Source organism: Bos indicus, chromosome 11 (assembly GCF_029378745.1).
Source record: "Bos indicus isolate NIAB-ARS_2022 breed Sahiwal x Tharparkar chromosome 11, NIAB-ARS_B.indTharparkar_mat_pri_1.0, whole genome shotgun sequence".
Lineage (NCBI taxonomy): Eukaryota > Metazoa > Chordata > Mammalia > Artiodactyla > Bovidae > Bos > Bos indicus.
In genome coordinates this window covers 359,772-376,694 of record NC_091770.1, presented here as the reverse complement: position 1 = coordinate 376,694, position 16,923 = coordinate 359,772, and the positions used below count along the sequence as shown (strand labels likewise).

General features: G+C 44.0%; 1 protein-coding gene across 1 annotated transcript in view; it reads left to right on the top strand.

Moving 5' to 3' along the window:
* MERTK (MER proto-oncogene, tyrosine kinase) overlaps positions 1–16,923 on the top strand; it is a 137,517-nt gene that overhangs the window by 76,996 nt on the left and 43,598 nt on the right. The window contains exons 6-7 of the mRNA XM_019969605.2: positions 4,638–4,753; positions 13,777–13,960. Coding sequence (XP_019825164.2) covers positions 4,638–4,753; positions 13,777–13,960 — 300 coding nt within the window. The remainder of the gene's footprint in view (positions 1–4,637; positions 4,754–13,776; positions 13,961–16,923) is intronic.

The window sequence follows — 16,923 nt, the reverse complement described above, 5'->3', positions numbered from 1 at the left end:
GTAACAAGTTTAGTTTTCTGCTCAGTCAGAGAAGAAAATAGGCTGAAATGTTGACTCAGATCGTCTTAGCTCCTCTTTTTACTTTTTATTCTTCCACACTGAACTAGCTGTGTCCTTCCCTGGGCAGCTGGAGCTGGGGCCAGTCCTCCCAGCAGCTGCTCTGAGGAGGGAGGAAGTCAGAGTCATGCCTCTCCTGGGGGCCCAAGGGCTGGTCCCTCTTTCTCCTAATCTCTGTCCCACCCCTTGCTTCCCCTAGGCTGGGATGTAACAAAATGAAAGGCAGGTGTTTGAAGGCACACCCAGGCACCCCCATTCCAATCCAACATTCTGTCTCTTCCTCCCCCTTCTGTGGGATCAAAGATATTTAAACCTGAAACTTTGGAAAAATTGATACAGATGAACCTATGTGCAAAGTGAAATAGAGACACAGATGTAGAGAGCAAACTGAAGCTGGGGTGGGAGGGATTGAGACTGATATATATATATATATATATATATATATATATATATATACTATTGATACTGTAAAACTGTGTATAAAATAGATCATTAATGAGACCTCAATATATAGCCCAGGGAATGCTATTCAGTGCTCTGTGGTGACCTAAATGGGAAGGAAATTGAAAAAAAAAACAAGAGGGATATATGTACATATGTAACTTATTCACTTTGCTATATAATAGAAACTAACACAACATTCTAAAGCAACTATACTCCAATAAAAACTTTTAAAAAATAAAATAAAAATCTGAAACTTGAAAGGAAAACCTTTTGTTTCCTTTTGAAGTCATCTCCTTAACCTTTCTCATAGAAATTCAAGGAAATGATATCTTTTAGTATTGTTCTTAATTTATATTTTAATTAATGAATGAATTTTTATTGAAGTATAGTTGATTTACAATATTGTGTTAATTACTGATGTACAGCAAAGTGATTCAGTCTTTACATATAAATTTTTTTTTTTTAATATTCTTTTCCATTATGGTTCATCACAGGTTATTGAGTATGTAGCTCTTGGTGATCTACAATAGGACCTTGTTGTTTGTCCATCCTCTATATAAAAGTTTACATCTGCTAACCCCAGCCTACCATTCCCTCCCTCCCTTAACCCCCTCCACCTTGGGGGTTATTTGTTCTATTCTCTACATTATTTGTTCTTAATTTAAATATTGAGAAGGAAATATTGAGTTCGTACTCCTTTTGGTCTTGTCCTTGGAGGAAATGACAGAGGGAAAAAGCAGAGTGTGTTTAATAATGAGTTAAAGGGTGGGTAAGGCATAGCAGAAGACTCAAAACTCCGAGGCGCTGTAGTTTTTAAAGGTGCTGATATCTGTTGCTGTTGCTCAGTGCTCAGACGTGTCCGACTCTGTGCGACCCCACGAACTGCAGCACACCAAGCTTCGCTGCTGATGTTTAGCTTCAGCAAATCAGCTGGAAGAAGCTATGAGAGGGCATTTGCTAAAATTTAGCTGGAAAGGAAAAATGAGCCAACCGAAAGTTATTACAAGAGGAACTGTATAACTTCCTTCCTTCATTACAAATTGCATTATTACAATTTTCAAAAGAAATGCTGGGAATTTCAGGAATCCACCAGTGGGCGTAAATTTATAAAGAAATTTTCATAAAGCGTCAATGTCTTAAAGTTTAAAACTCCATAAAATGAGAAGCACTTCTTGAATTTTATGCTTCAGACAGAATCTCAACTAGGACTTTAACAAGTCCTATTTCTGAAATTCTGGTTTTGGGCTTTCTTAAACATGCATGTCAAAGCAATCAAAACTCCCTGCCAGTCTGTCATCACTGAGGTGTATGTGGCCAGATTTGGATCTGGAAAAGCAGATAATGTATTTAGGAAAGTGAGTCAAACGAAAGGCTGGCTTTCTCATTCATCAAGCTGTGTGTCTCCTGGTAAAACTGGAATCCTGAACATGCCCAGTGGGTGCTTAGTATGGTCTTTTCTTCCCCTCATCTGTGCCTCCTGTCTTTGCCTTCATCACCAGTACATCTCTCCCAGACCTCGTGCGTGTGTTACCTCATTTCATCCTCATTTCAGCCCCATCAAACAGTGCAGTCTCTCCCCATGCAATAGAAGAGAGAGCTGAGTGGACAGGGCATTGACCTGTGCTACGCGGGCCATGCAGCCGATTAACTGGTGCTCACACTCTCCAGCCCATGCTGGTCTGCATGCTGGTCTGCTCTCTGCTCCCACAGCCATCCACCAGTGTCCTGTTGAGAGATACAGAACTCTGGGGTGAGGCAGACCTGAGTTCAAGTCCCCATTCTGTTGCTAATGAGCTCTGTGAGCTTTGGCAAGTTTTTAACTTCTGTGGTCCTCAAATTTCCCCTTCCGTCTATGGGGATTGTAAGACTACTTCTCTCATAGGGTTCTAATCATGATTAAATGAAGTCCATAAAGATTCCTGGCACATAGTAAGCACCCATTCAAAAACATTAGTCATCTTTTTGGATTATAACTGTTGTTGTGTGTGTGCTGGTTGCTTAATTGTGTCTGACTTTGCAACCCTGAGGACTGTAGCCCGCCAGCCCTCTGTCCATGGTCTTCTCCAGGCAAGATACTGGAGTGAGTTTCTGTCCCCTTCTCCAGGGGATCTTCCCGACCCAGGGATGGAACCTAGTGTCCTGCATTGCAGGCAGATGCTTTACTGCCTGAGCCACCAGGGAAGCCCATAAATGTGGTTATTAACATTAATTAAGAGTTTAGGGACTTCCCTGGTGGTCCAGTGGTTAAGATGTTGCTTCCCAACGCAGGGGGTACAAATTTGATCCCAGGTTGGGGAGCTAACATCCCACATACTTCACTTTCAAATACTCAAAATCTAAAGCAGAAGCAATATTGTAACAAATTCAGTAACAACTTAAACAAACTGGTCCACATCAAAATATTACACATATCAAAAAAAAAGTTTAATGTGTGAGTATTCTCTGGCAGTCCAGTGGTTAGGACTTCGGGCTTTCACTGCCAAGGGCGAGAGTTCGATTCCTGGTTGGGGCACAAAGAATCCTGCAAACCATGTGGTGCAGCCAAAAGTAAATAAATAAATAATGAAAGCAGTATTGATTCACAAATTTTAATACATTAAAAACAGATCTGTGTTGCATGCTATCAATAATGTGTTGGATTCTATTAATAGTAGATTATTAGTAGCAATCTATTACCAATGAATACCTAGCCACGTCCCACCTGTGACTGAGGGCATCACACGGTCATTACGGCCTGCCTTCCCCTCCCCATGAGCAGATGCACTTGGCTCTTGGGCTTGAGCTGACTCTCGCCCATTTCCTCGGCCAAGAAAGCTTCCTTCCTTCATCACACAAACACACGGGCACACACGCATGCATGTTCCCACGGTGCCCCTCTTCTTCTCAGGGCAGGCCACTCCCCTTCGGTTAATGTAGGGCTCCCCAACTCAGCTTTTAGCTGAGGGATGAAGACAGATGTTCAGGTCCAATTCCTGGGTCCAAAAGATTCCCCTGGTGTAGGAAATGGCAACACACTCCAGTATTCTTGCCTGGGAAATCCTATGGACAGAGGAGCCCGGTGGACACAGTCCATGGGATCTGAAAGCAGTCAGACGTGGCTGAGCGATTGAGCACACACACAAAGGCAGACAGAAAGAGAAAAAACGGAACTAGTGACAGATTTCCTCTTCGTGTGCTCCAAGATCACTGTGAGTGGTGACTGTAGACATGAAATTAAAAGATGCCTGCTCCTTGGAAGGAAAGCTACGACAAACCTAGACAGAGTATTAAAAAGCAAAGACATTGCTTTGCAGACAAAGATCCATCTAGTAAAAGCTATGGTTTTTCCAGTAGTCATTTATGAATGTAAGAATTGGACCATAAAAAAAGCTGAGCACCGAAGAACTGATGTTTTCAAACTGTGGTGCTGGAGAAGACTCTTGAAAGTCTCTTGGACTGCAAGGAGACCAAACCAGTGAATCCTAAAGGAATTCAACCCTGAATATTCATTGGAAGGACTGATGCTAAAGCTGAAACTCCAATACTTTGGCCACCTCATGTGAAGAGCTGACTTACTGGAAAAAACCCTAATGCTGGAAAAAATTGAAGACGAAAAGAGAAAGGGGTGACAGAGGTTGCGATGGAAAGATAGCATCACCAACTCAGTGGACATAAATTTGAGCACATTCCAGGAGGTAGTGAAGGACAGGGGAGCCTGGCATGCTGCAGTCCATGGCGTTGCAAGGAGTCGGACACAGCTTAGGCCTGAACAACAGCAGTAACAACACAAGGCAGATAGGGAGGACCATAGCTCTTTGCCCTCATTTCGAGTACCAGTGCCACCCCTGCACAGACAGGAGGAAATGGATATCTCCCCATCCTTGTCCAGCTAAAAGTTCTCGTGTCGTCAGTGGGCAGGAGCACAGGTCTACATCCCACGTCTCTGGTCCAGGCAGAGTCATCCTGTCACTGCAAGACCAATCTAGAGGCTTATATGATCACCCTCACCCAGAGGGTGGCTCCTCTTTAAAACTCGTGCTTAATTTTCCCAGTCTCAAGAAGCAGACATGGGCTTGGTATTAATGCACCTGTTTGGTAGCTGTGACCTCCTGTGGTTTATAATTATGTGTGTGGTGTGTCTTTTGTCTTTTACGTAGCAATTCCCTCCCCACCTACCGAAGTCAGGGTGCACAACAGCTCCGCACACAGCATCCTCATCTCCTGGGTCCCGGGTTTTGATGGCTACTCCCCGCTCAGCGATTGCAGAATTCAGGTAACCTTTCTTGATGAAAAGAAATAGCTATTTGGGGCTCAGTGACTCTGCCTGACTTATTTTCCGCCTGAAGAGTGGCACAGACGTCAAGTTGACACCCCTGTTCAGAAGCCCTTGGCCTCCTGCCTGCCCCGTGTCCACCAGGCACACGCTGTTTTATGATGTTCTGACCGCTTGGGGCGCTGTGCCCTTCTCTGTGCGTGGTCCAGGGCCCAACTGGAGGAGAAACATGTTTCTAAGATAGAACATCATGAGACCAGGGAGAATGAATTTTTAAGGTACAAAAACACATCTAGCTTGTGACCAGGAGTTCAGAAGCCAGGCATGCTCCAGCCTGGCTCCTCCTGGGTTGGTGGCCATAAAGGACAACAAGAGACAAGTCACTACTGAATGTGCCAACTCAGCCTGTTGGAAAAATTGGGGGTACCAGGAAAAACTGGGGATGACAGACCTTGCAGAGTCATCTCTCACTATCTAAAATTGATATAAAATAGAGCTATGAGAAATATAGGTTAGTCATCCTAAAATGCAGGCTTCCCAGATGGTGCAGTGGTAAAGAATCCGCCTGTCACAGCAGAAGATGCACGAGATGCAGGTTCATTCCCTGGCTCGGGAAGATCCCCTGACCCAGGAGTAGGAAATGGCAACCCACTCCAGTATTCTTGCCTGGAAAATTCCATGGACAGAGGAGCCTGGCACTCACAGAGTCAGACACGACTGAGCACACATACATGTCGTGAAATGATACCTCGCCATGAAATAGACTCTGCTGTGAGCACTCACTGCATGAAAAATGGAAGGGCGGCGGTAACGCTGTCTTTTACTGAGTGCCCATATACGGCCTTGCATGTGTTCTGTCCTGGAGAATGTTCTGTGTGCGCTTGAGGAGAAGGTGTATCAGGCTATGGCTGGGCAGAGCATTTGCAATGTCTGTTACGCCCAGACGGTTTATATACAGTCTTGTTTGCTTATTCTGTTTCCTTGTTAATCTTCTGCCTTGTGGTTTTATCTATTATCGAAAATAGGAAATTGTGATCTCAACTATTATTTTAGAATTGTCTATTTCTCCCTTCAGTTCTCTCAATTTTTGCTTCATGTATTTCAGGACTCTGTTGTTTTAGGGAACAACAGGGCCTGTTTCCCTGTCTATGGACATACCTGTCCCTATATATGGACATAAGTGAAGCATGGACCAGCCTCCCTTTTCTGAAGTACAATTTCAAGTGTACAACACAGTGGTTCTGATTTTTCATAATTTATACTCCATTTATGTGCTGTGCTGTGCTTAGTCGCTCAGTCATGTCAGACCCTTTGTGACCCCATGGACCGCAGCCTGCCAGACTCCTCTGTCCATGGGAGTCTCCAGGCAAGAATACTGGAGTGGGTTGCCATGCCCTCCTCCAGGGGGATCTTCCCAACCCAGGGAACAAACCTGGGTCTCCTGCATGGTAGGTGGATTCTTTACCCTCTGAGCCACCAAGGAAGCCCAAGAATACTGGAGTGGGTAGCCTATCCTTTCTCCAGGGGAACTTCCTGGCCCAGGAATCAAACCAGATCTCCTGTGTTGCAGACGGATTCTTTACCAGCTGAGCTACACAGGAAGCCCATATTCTATTTATAGTTATTATAAAATGTGGTTATATTCCCTATATGGACTGGACTTTTCAAAGATTGTTTCCAGTTACTGAGCTGCTTGAAGAGTCCAAGAGGATCATGAGACTCCTTCCCGTAGGAGGTTGTTACGTTCCCCCCGACCCTGCCATCCCCGGGAAGAGTGGTTCTCGGGGTCAATGCGAGGTAGATAGGGGGCTGGGAAGTGTGAAAGCACCAGGTCACCCCTCCAGGAGGAAGACGGATCTCCACAAGCTTCACTTGCTTTCTGTCTCTCTTCGCCCAGGCTTTGGGTGGCTGTGGTACGAAGAGCCGTCCTGAGGCTGCCAAATTGCAGCCCCCTTGCCCACGCTGGTTAACCTTTCTATGGTTATCCTGTCTGTCCCAACAGCTAGCTCGGACTCCCTTCACCCATTCTCCTTTCCATCTCTCCAGATTTAGCAAATAGAAACGTAGTTACTTTATGAGATAATTACACTGCTGACTGTGTCATACCTATACCCATAATTATTGGTTGTCTATTTGAACTTCGCTGGAGCAGCCATAAATAGATTCCCCACGTCCAAGGTCAGGAGCACTGGCTATGCTTCGCTTGACCCGCCGTGTGGAGATACCTCACATCCAAGGTCAGGGAAACCCCAGTAAAATGGCAGGCGCTAGAGCTGCTCTGAGGAGATACCCCATGTCCCAGGGCAAAGGAGAAGCCCCACAAGATGGTAGGAGGGGCAAATTAGCATTTAGAATCAAACCCCATTCCCACCAGAGACGCTCAGAGGGCTCAAACAAACCTTGTGCTCACCAGGACCCAGGGGCCCACAGAGACTGGGACAGAACTGTGTTTGAGCGTCTCCTGCGGAGGTCCGGGTTGGGAGTGGTCTGCCGTAGGGACAGGGGCTCTGGGTGTGCGTATGGCATAAGTCCTCTTGGGGGAGGTCACCATTAAACCCCACCGTCGAGCTGCCAGAACTTACACAGGACTGGGAAATAGACTCCTGGAGGGCACAAACAGAACCTTGTGCACCAGGACACAGGAGAAAGGAGCAGTGACCCCACAGGAGACTTGCCTGTGGGTGTCCGGGAGTCTCTGGTGGAGGCATGGGTCAGTGGTGGGCTGCTGCAGGGTTGGGGGCACGGACTGTGGCAGTACATGCACGGGACCTTTTGAGGGATGTCACCATTATCTTCATTACCCCCACCATAGTTTGGCCCCAGGTAAATAGCAGGGAGGGAACACAGCTCCACCCATTCAGCAGAAAATTGGATTAAAGATTTACTGAGCATGGCCCTGCCCATCAAAACAAGACCCAGTTTTCCCCTCAGTCAGTCTCTCCCATCAGGAAGCTTCCATAAGCCTCTTATTCTTCTCCATCAGAGAGCAGGAAGACTGAAAGCCACAATCACAGAAAACTAACCAATCTAATCACATGGACACAGCCTTGTCTAGCTCAATAAAACTATGAGCCATGCCGTGTAGGACCACCCAAGACAGACGGGTCATGGTGGAGAGTTCTGACAAAATGTGGTCCACTGGAGAAGGGAATGCAAACTACTTCAGTATTCCTGCCTTGAGAACCCCGTGAACAGTATGAAAAGGCAAAAAGATAGGACACTGAAAGATGAACTCCCCAGGTTGGTATGTGCCCAACATGCTACTGGAGATCAGTGGAGAAATAACTCCAGAAAGAATGAAGAGACGGAGTCAAAGCAAAAACAACACCCGGTTGTGGATGGGACTGATGATAGAAGCAAGGTTTATCTGTAAAGAGCAATATTGCATAGGAACCTGGAATGTTAGGTCCATGAATCAAGGCAAATTGGAAGTGGTCAAACAGGAGATGGCAAGAGTGAATGTCAACATTTTAGGACTCAGTGTCCTAAAATGGACTGAAATAGGTGAATTTAACTCATATGACCATTATATCTACTACTGTGGGCAAGAATCCCTTAGAAGAAATGGAGTAGCCATCATAGTCAACAAAAGAGTACAAAATGCAGTACTTGGATGCAATCTCAAAAATGACAGAATGATCTCTGTTCCTTTCAAAGGCAAACCATTCAATATCACGGTAATCCAAGTCTATGCCCCAACCAGTAATGCTGAAGAAGCTGAAGTTGAACGGTTTCATGAAGACCTACAAGACCTTCTTAGAATTAACACCTAAAAAAGATGTCCTTTTCACATAGGGTACTGGAATGCAAAAGTAGGAAGTCAAGAAACACCTGGAGTAACAGGCAAATTTGGCCTTGGAGTACAGAATGAAGGAGGGCAAAGGCTAATAGAGTTCTGCCAAGACAATGCACTGGTCATAGCAAACACCCTCTTCCAACAACACAAGAGAAGACTCTATACATGGACATCACCAGATGGTCAACACCGAAATCAGATTGATTATATTCTTTGCAGCCAAAGATAGAGAAGCTCTATACAGTCAGCAGAAACAAGACCAGGAGCTGACTATGACTCAGATAATGAACTCCTTATTGCCAAATTCAGACTTAAATTGAAGAAAGTAGGGAAAACCACTAGACCATTCAGGTATGACCTAAATCAAATCCGTAACGATTATACAGTGGAAGTGAGAAATAGATTTAAGGGACTAGATCTGATAAACAGAGTGCCTGATGAACTATGGACGGAGATTTGTGACATTGTACAGGAGACAGGGATCAAGACCATCCCCAAGAAAAAGAAATGCAAAAAAGGAAAATGGCTGTCTGAGGAGGCCTTACAAATAGCTGTGAAAAGAAGAGAAGCCAAAAGCAAAGGAGAAAAGGAAAGATATACCCACTTGAATGCAGAGTTCCAAAGAATGGCAAGGAGAGATAAGAAAACCTTCATCAATAATCAGTGCAAAGAAATAGAGGAAAACAATAGAATGGGAAACACTAGAGATCTCTTCAAGAAAATCAGAGATACCAAGGGAACATTTCATGCAAAGATGGACTCGATAAAGGACAGAAATGGTACGGACCTAACAGAAGCAGAAGATATTAAGAAGAGGTGGCAAGAATACACACAACTGTACAAAAAGATCTTCATGACCTGGATAATCACAATGGTGTGGTTACTCAGCTAGAGCCAGACATCCTGGAATGTGAAGTCAAGTGGGCCTTAGGAAGCATCACTATGAACAAAGCTAGTGGAGGTGATGAAATTCCAGTTGAGCTATTTCAAATCAAAAAAGATGATGCTGTGGAAGTGCTGCACTCAATATGCCAGCAAATTTGGAAAACTTGGCAGTGGCCACAGGACTGGAAAAGCTCAGTTTTCATTCCATTCCCAAAGAAAGGCAATGCCAAAGAATGCTCAAACTACTGCACGATTGCACTCATCTCACACGCTAGCAAAGTAATGCTCAAAATTCTCCAAGCCAGACTTCAGCAATACATGAACCGTGAACTTCCAAATGTTCAAGCTGGTTTTAAAAAAGGCAGAGGAACCAGAGATCAAATTGCAAACATCCGCTGGATCATGGAAAAATCAAGTGTTCCAGAAAAACATCTATTTCTGCTTTATTGACTATGCCAAAGCCTTTGACTGTGTGGATCACAATAAACTGTGGAAAATTCTGAAAGAGCAGGGAATACCAGACCATCTGATCTGCCTCTTGAGAAACCTGTATGCAGGTCAGGAAGCAACAGTTAGACCTGGACATGGAACAACAGACTGGTTCCAAATAGGAAAAGGAGTACGTCAAGGCTGTATATTGTCACCCTGCTTGTTTAACTAATATGCAGAGTACATCATGAGAAACGCTGGGCTGGAAGAAACACAAGCTGGAATCAAGATTGCCGGGAGAAATATCAATAACCTCAGATATGCAGATGACACCACCCTTATGGCAGAAAGTGAAGAAGAACTAAAGAGCCTCTTGATGAAAGTGAAAGAGGAGAGTGAAAAAGTTGGCTTAAAGCTCAACATTTAGAAAACTAAGATCCTGGCACCCGGTCCCATCACTTCATGGGAAATAGGTGGAGAAACAATGGAAACAGTGTCAGACTTTATTTTTCTGGGCTCCAAAATCACTGCAGATGATGACTGCAGCCATGAAATTAAGAGACGCTTACTCCTTTGAAGAAAAGTTATGACCAACCTAAAGAGCATATTAACAATCAGAGACATTACTTTGCCAACAAAGGTCTGTCTAGTCAAGGCTATGGCTTTTCCAGTGGTCATGTATGGATGTGAGAGTTGGACTATAAAGAAAGCTGAGCACCGAAGAATTGATGCTTTTGAACTGTGGTGTTGGAGAAGACTCTTGAGAATCCTTTGGACTGCAAGGGGATCCAACCAGTCCATGCTAAAGGAGGTCAATCTTGGTGTTCATTGGAAGGACTGATGCTGAAGTTGAAACTCCAGTACTTTGGCCACCTGATGCGAAGAGCTGAGTCATTTGAAAAGACCTTGATGCTGGGAAAGATTGAGGGCAGGAGGAGAAGGGAACGACAGAGGATGAGATGGTTGGATGTCATCACTGACTCAATGGACATGAGTTTGAGTAATCTCTGGGAGTTGGTGATGGACAGGGAGGCCTGGTGTGTCCATAGGGTTGCAAAGAGTCAGACACAACTGAGCAACTGAACCGAACTGATTTGAACTTTAACTATAATTAGGTGTGCTGTATTTTCTCTGGCAGTCCTAGTGAAGTTGGTCAGAATTGGCTCTACAAGTTATATACTTTTATATTGTTTCTTCTAAAATTTGGAATATAATTGCTTTACGGTGTTGTGGTAGTTTCTGCTGTACCACAACATGAATTGGCTAAATGTATACATGTATCTCCTCTCACCCCACCGGCCATCCCACCCTCTAGGTCATCACAGAGCAGGAAGCTGTTGATTAACAGTGTATTCCCATTTCTGAAGGGAACAAGTATAGTTTTGTAGCAGATTCCCAGTTCATTGCAATTTTAAACTCTGACTTAGTAACGAATGAATGTTTTGGACAAGATTCAGATCCAGGCACTAGCAGGACACACCCTCTCACTTCCGTTGGTCCTGGCGTTGGTTTCATTCTTCACCCATTTTTGGGCTCTGGACTCCATTTCTATTTTTACCTCTCCCACGTAGTCTTACTGTTTCATGCCCCAGGACCCAGCAGCACGGTTACGGAAACCGCGGCTTCGTCCAGGAGCATGCTGTAAAGAGTGTCCCTGTGAGCGGCAGCAGGCCGGTGCACTGCTCCGGAAACAGCAGGGGTGGGAGCCAGGGTTTCTTCCACCTTAGTTCCAGTGCTTGGTCACCAGGAAGTAGGTGCAGACTTTAAAGGGAAGGAAAAAAAATTAATTTCTGCCAACAGCCACCACCAAGATAAGCACCCAGCTCCTGGGTTCTCCTCTGGTGTTTCCTCAGGCCAATGGGTTTCCATCTTGTTACCCGGTGGAGCCTGTGGGTCTGAGTCAGACGTGAGACTCAAGCCCAGTGACCCCCCTCATCGTATCCACTGGGGGATTTAGAATTCCGAAATGTCAGCTTGTGGCCCCGTGACCTAAATTTCAAACATATATCTCCTGAAATAACAAGATTGTATATCCACACCCTATAATTTCAAGCCCATTATTATCAGGAATACATTTTGTGGGGTTAAGATTTTTTTCCCAAACTGTTCTTGGTGACTTCTGTTTTGTCCAATACTATTTAGTCTTTTCTGACTTTTATCGGTACAACATGTTTTAGAAATAGTGAGAAATATGCATTGAAGGCTTCCCTGGTGGCTCAAACGGTGACAAATCTGCCTGCAATGCCAGACACCCAGGTTCGATCCCTGGGTTGGGAAGATTCCCTGCAGCAGGGCATGGCAATTCACTCCAGTATTCCTGCCTGGAGAATTCCCTGGACAGAGGAGCCTGGTGGCTACAGTCCATGGGGTCGCAAGGGGTCGGACGCGACTGAACGACTGTCACTTCACTTTCAAAAACATACAGTGAAGGAAGACTCTGCATGATCCCTATCCCCAGATAAGAGGTTTCCAAGAGGAAAGCTGCAAGTTTCCATAAGACTAGATTTGCTGGGGATTCCCCCTCTTGCCTATACATACAGAAGACATCGGGAGAGGAATATGGAGAGACTGGCGGTGTTTATGGAGGGAAAGACGGGGTACAAGGACTCAGAAGAAAGAGCTGATAGGTTTTCTAAAGATTTGGAGAAAAGCTTGTTGGGTAAGGTGCAAATGATCATTTCCTATATCTCTCCACCAAAAAAATGCCATGAAATCTGCATTGTCTGTGTGTGCTTTTGGAGTTGAGTTTATATTGGAGTGGGAATTGGGAGGTAAGAATAAAGGGCATGCTCAAATTAACCTCAAGACAATAGCAGAATTCCTCAGGTTACACAATGAAATACAGATTTTTTTTTTTTTTTTAGTCAAGTGTCTCATCTTCTAAAGTAGGATTTGGGAAATGTTCTCTTTAAAGGGTCAGATTCTATATATTTCAGGTCATTTTTGTATATTATGTGAAACAACTGGGGAAAAAAGGGATCAAGAATTAAAGTGATTCTGAGAGAGGAAAAACTACTTTTCTTTTCAGTTAAATGTAAATTATAATGTTCAGTTCAGTTCAGTCGCTCAGTCGTGTCCGACTCTTCCCGACCCCATGAATCGCAGGCCTCCCTGTCCATCACCAACTCCCAGAGTTCACCCAAACTCATGTGCATCGAGTTGGTGATGCCATCCAGCCATCTCATCCTCTGTCGTCCCCTTCTCCTCCTGCTCCCAATCCCTCCCAGCATCAGGGTCTTTTCCAATGAGTCAACTCTTCGCATCAGGTGGCCAAAGTACTAGAGTTTCAGCTTTAGCATCAGTCCTTCCAATGAACACTCAGGACTGATCTCCTTTAGGATGGACTGGTTGAATCTCCTTGCAGTCCAAGGGACTCTCAAGAGTCTTCTCCAACACCACAGTTCAAAAGCATCAATTCTTCAGCGCTCAGCTTTCTTCACAGTCCAACTCTCACATCCATACGTGACTATTGGAAAAAACATAGCCTTGACTAGACGGACCTCTGTTGGCAAAGTAATATCTCTGCTTTTTAATATGCTATTAGGTTGGTTATAACTTTCCTTCCAAGGAGTAAGCGTCTTTTAATTTCATAGCTGCAGTCACCATCTGCAGTGATTTTGGAGCCCAAAAAAATAAAGTCTGACACTGTTTCAAAGATGATGATTTATTTGCTCTGTTACCAGCCACAGTGAGAACACTTATTTCAGGCGTTTTTTATCAGGTTCCCAGTTGTTGCTCAAGTAAGTAGCATGAGTAACGCAGTGGTGGGAAATTTAGGGTGTGACCCAAAAGGAAACAGGTACTTCCGCTCGGTGCAGAGGAAGGGCCATGCACGTTGGATGCGTGGATGCCCCAAGCCTAACATTCCTACTACCTTACTCACGCCTGGTCCACATTTTTACTTTTCATTTAGGTCAAGGAAGTTGAGCCGCTGAGTCATGGCTCAGTCAGGATTTTTAACACCTCGGGTTCAGCACATGTGTATCAAATCGAGCAGCTGCAGGCTCTGGCGAATTACAGCATCAGTGTGTCCTGCATGAATGAAGTCGGCTGGTCTGCAATAAGCCCTTGGATTCTGGCCAGCACAACCGAAGGAGGTAATTCCTGGGGTTCAGAAATGAATATTGTGCCGGATGGCATGTGATGAAATAAATCCTTCCTGATGGGCTGGTTCAGACTTTAACTTTTGTTTGTGTGGCCTTTGTCTTTGGAAGAGAATTTTATGGAGATGACCAATGAAAATGGGAAAGGTGTTTCCTTCCATATAGTAAGCTCCACACATACAAACCTTTAAGTTTCGAGCTTTCAAAGATGCAGACTCGCATGTGGTTGCAGCAAGGAAGCGGAACCTGTGCCATCAGTGTCAGGCAGCTGGCCTTCCGTCTCCTGTTGCCGACAGTCCTTCAGCTCTGCCATCTCCCGCCTCCTCTCCCTCCTCCAGGCAGTAACTCTTCTTGCCTGTTCACGGGATGTCCACCCCTGTGTGCCAGCTGCTGTACTGTACTACTGTACTTTTTAAAACACGAAAAATGTTTTATTTTTGGTTTGCTTTTTTATGTATTGTTTGTATGAAAAGAATTGTGGGGTAAGGGAGTTAGAGAAGGTGAGGTTTGGAAAAAGAATGAGACTGGCACTTTACAGGAACAGATCACCTTCAATGAGGCGAGAAGGGGCAGCAGTCAGATTAGTGAGCTGCTGCACTAACCCAAGAAAAGAGTAAGTATGTATAGGCAGGTATGTGGAAAGCTAATGTCTTAAGGGGGCCTGTTCTCCAAGGTTGTTCGGAGTAGTTATCTCTTAAACGGTTGGGGCAAGGAATTCTGGAGATCGGCCAGAGGCTGGGACCGGCTGGGAGCTGGGCGTAATCAACCTTAATGTCCATTTTTTTCTAAAGGTGAGAGAGGTCTTTGTTTTGCATAGAACGGTAGGGAGGACCCCAAGGGGAGTTTTAACTCCAGGCTATTTTGAGCTGTGTAACTTTGCTTCAATTTTAAACCTATTTCAGTACAGTACTATATAGTCAATTGTGTTAGTTGGGTACCTAGGCTAACTTTGTTGGACTTACAAACAAAGTTTGTAATCCATTTATAAATTGGATTTATAAATGCCCTCTTGGAAAAAGAACTCATTTTTGTGTAGGGGACTTACAGTATTTGAAAAGGGTTTAGTGACAAACCTTATACTTACTATATATAGGTGATGTTTTCTTTTATATAGAAAGATATTAATAGTAGCACACTCTTTATAGCATACATTAATTAAAATATGACTGCTTCCTCGGTGGCACTAGGGATAACCTGCCTGCCAATGCAGGAGATGTAAGAGATGCCCTTCAATCCCTCGGTTGGGAAGATCCCCTGGAGAAGGAAATGGCAACCCACTCCAGTATTCTTTTCTGGACAATCCCATGGACAGAGGATCCTGGCAGACTGTGGTCCATTGGGTCACAAAGAGTCAGACTTGACTGAAGTGTCTTAGCATGAAGCATATGTAAAAGTTATTACTCATAGCATCAAAGTCAAGAAACTAAGAAATAAGAAGGTAGCTAACGTTCAAGAAGCACCTACTGTGTGTCAGTGACCATCGTAGGTACTTTATGTGCATTATTTCATTAGCTCCTCGTAGCAACCATATAAAGTAGGTACTGTTGGTTCTATATATTTTCTCATAGCAAATCTTATTTGCATCTGTAAAATTTCCGTGTACTGCTTTTGATTTCCTAAATCTTACATTTTTTCTATGAACATTGAAGTGAATATTATATTATGTTAGATGTCAATTGTACAGTTTCTGTTATTTCTCAGTTTAGAGTTCTGGATTGCTTAGAGTCTCTTTCCTGCCCTGAACTCCCGCCTTACCTCATCAGTGCTCTAATTTTAATACAGACTGTGGGAAAGGTCTAGATCACAAATTGTTAGGGCTTAATCCTTGCACAAATGAAACTAGTGCCGAGGTTGTAAAATATCTTAAATGAGGAAGAAAAACCTTTGAGAATGATTTTTATCTGCTGTTTCATTTTTACTCAGCTCAAAATATTAACACTTTCTGGTTTCTGTTTTGATTTCTTCTTTGAGCCGGTAGTTATTTAGGTGTCTAATGTAACTTCCAAAATATTTAAGGGGTTTTCCAGAGATCTTGGTATGAATGACTTCTAATTTCATTCTACTGAGGTCAAAGAACATAATTTGTGTTGCTTGAATCCTTGAGTCTTTATCAAGACTCATGGTCCAGAACATGGTGTATGTGCCCTGATACATGTTCAGTGTGCACCTCAAGAGAATGTGCATCCTGCTCTGAATCGATGGTTTTTGCTGTTGTTGTTCGGCTGCTCAGTCATATCCAGCTCTTTGTGACCCCATGGACTGCAGCACTCCAGGCCTCCCTGTCCATCACCATCTCCCGGAGTTTCCTCAAACTCATGTCCAGTGAATCAGTGATGCCATCCAGCCATCTCATCCTCTGTCGTCCCCTTCTCCTCCTGCCCCCAATCCCTCCCAGCTTCAGGGTCTTTTCCAATAAGTCAGTTCTTTGCATTAGGTGGCCAAAATATTGGAGCTTCAGCTTCAGCATCAGTCATTCCGAGTGAATTTTCAGGGTTGATTTCCTTTAGGGTTGACTGGTTTGATCTCCTTGCAGTCCAAGGGACGCTCAAGAGTCTTCTCCAGCACCACAGTTTGAAAATATCAATTCTTCAGTACTCAGGCTTCCTTATGGTCCAACTCTCACATCTGAACATGAATACTGGAAAAAGCATAGCTTTGACCATATGGACCTTTGTCAGCAAAATGATATCTTTGCTTTTTAATATGCTGTCTAGGTTTGTCATAGATGGAGTGTTCTATAAATGTCAACTTGGTCAGGTTTGTTGATAGTGGTTTTCAAACTGTATTCTTAATGACTTTCTGCTTCCTTTTTCTATCAATTATGTAAACAAGTGCATTAAAGCCTGCAGTTATAATTGTGAATTTATCTATTTCTATTTGCAGGTCTAACAGTCCAGATATTTTAAAGTGCTGTTGTTGTTTTTTAATTTGGAAGCCACCTATTTACTTATTTATTT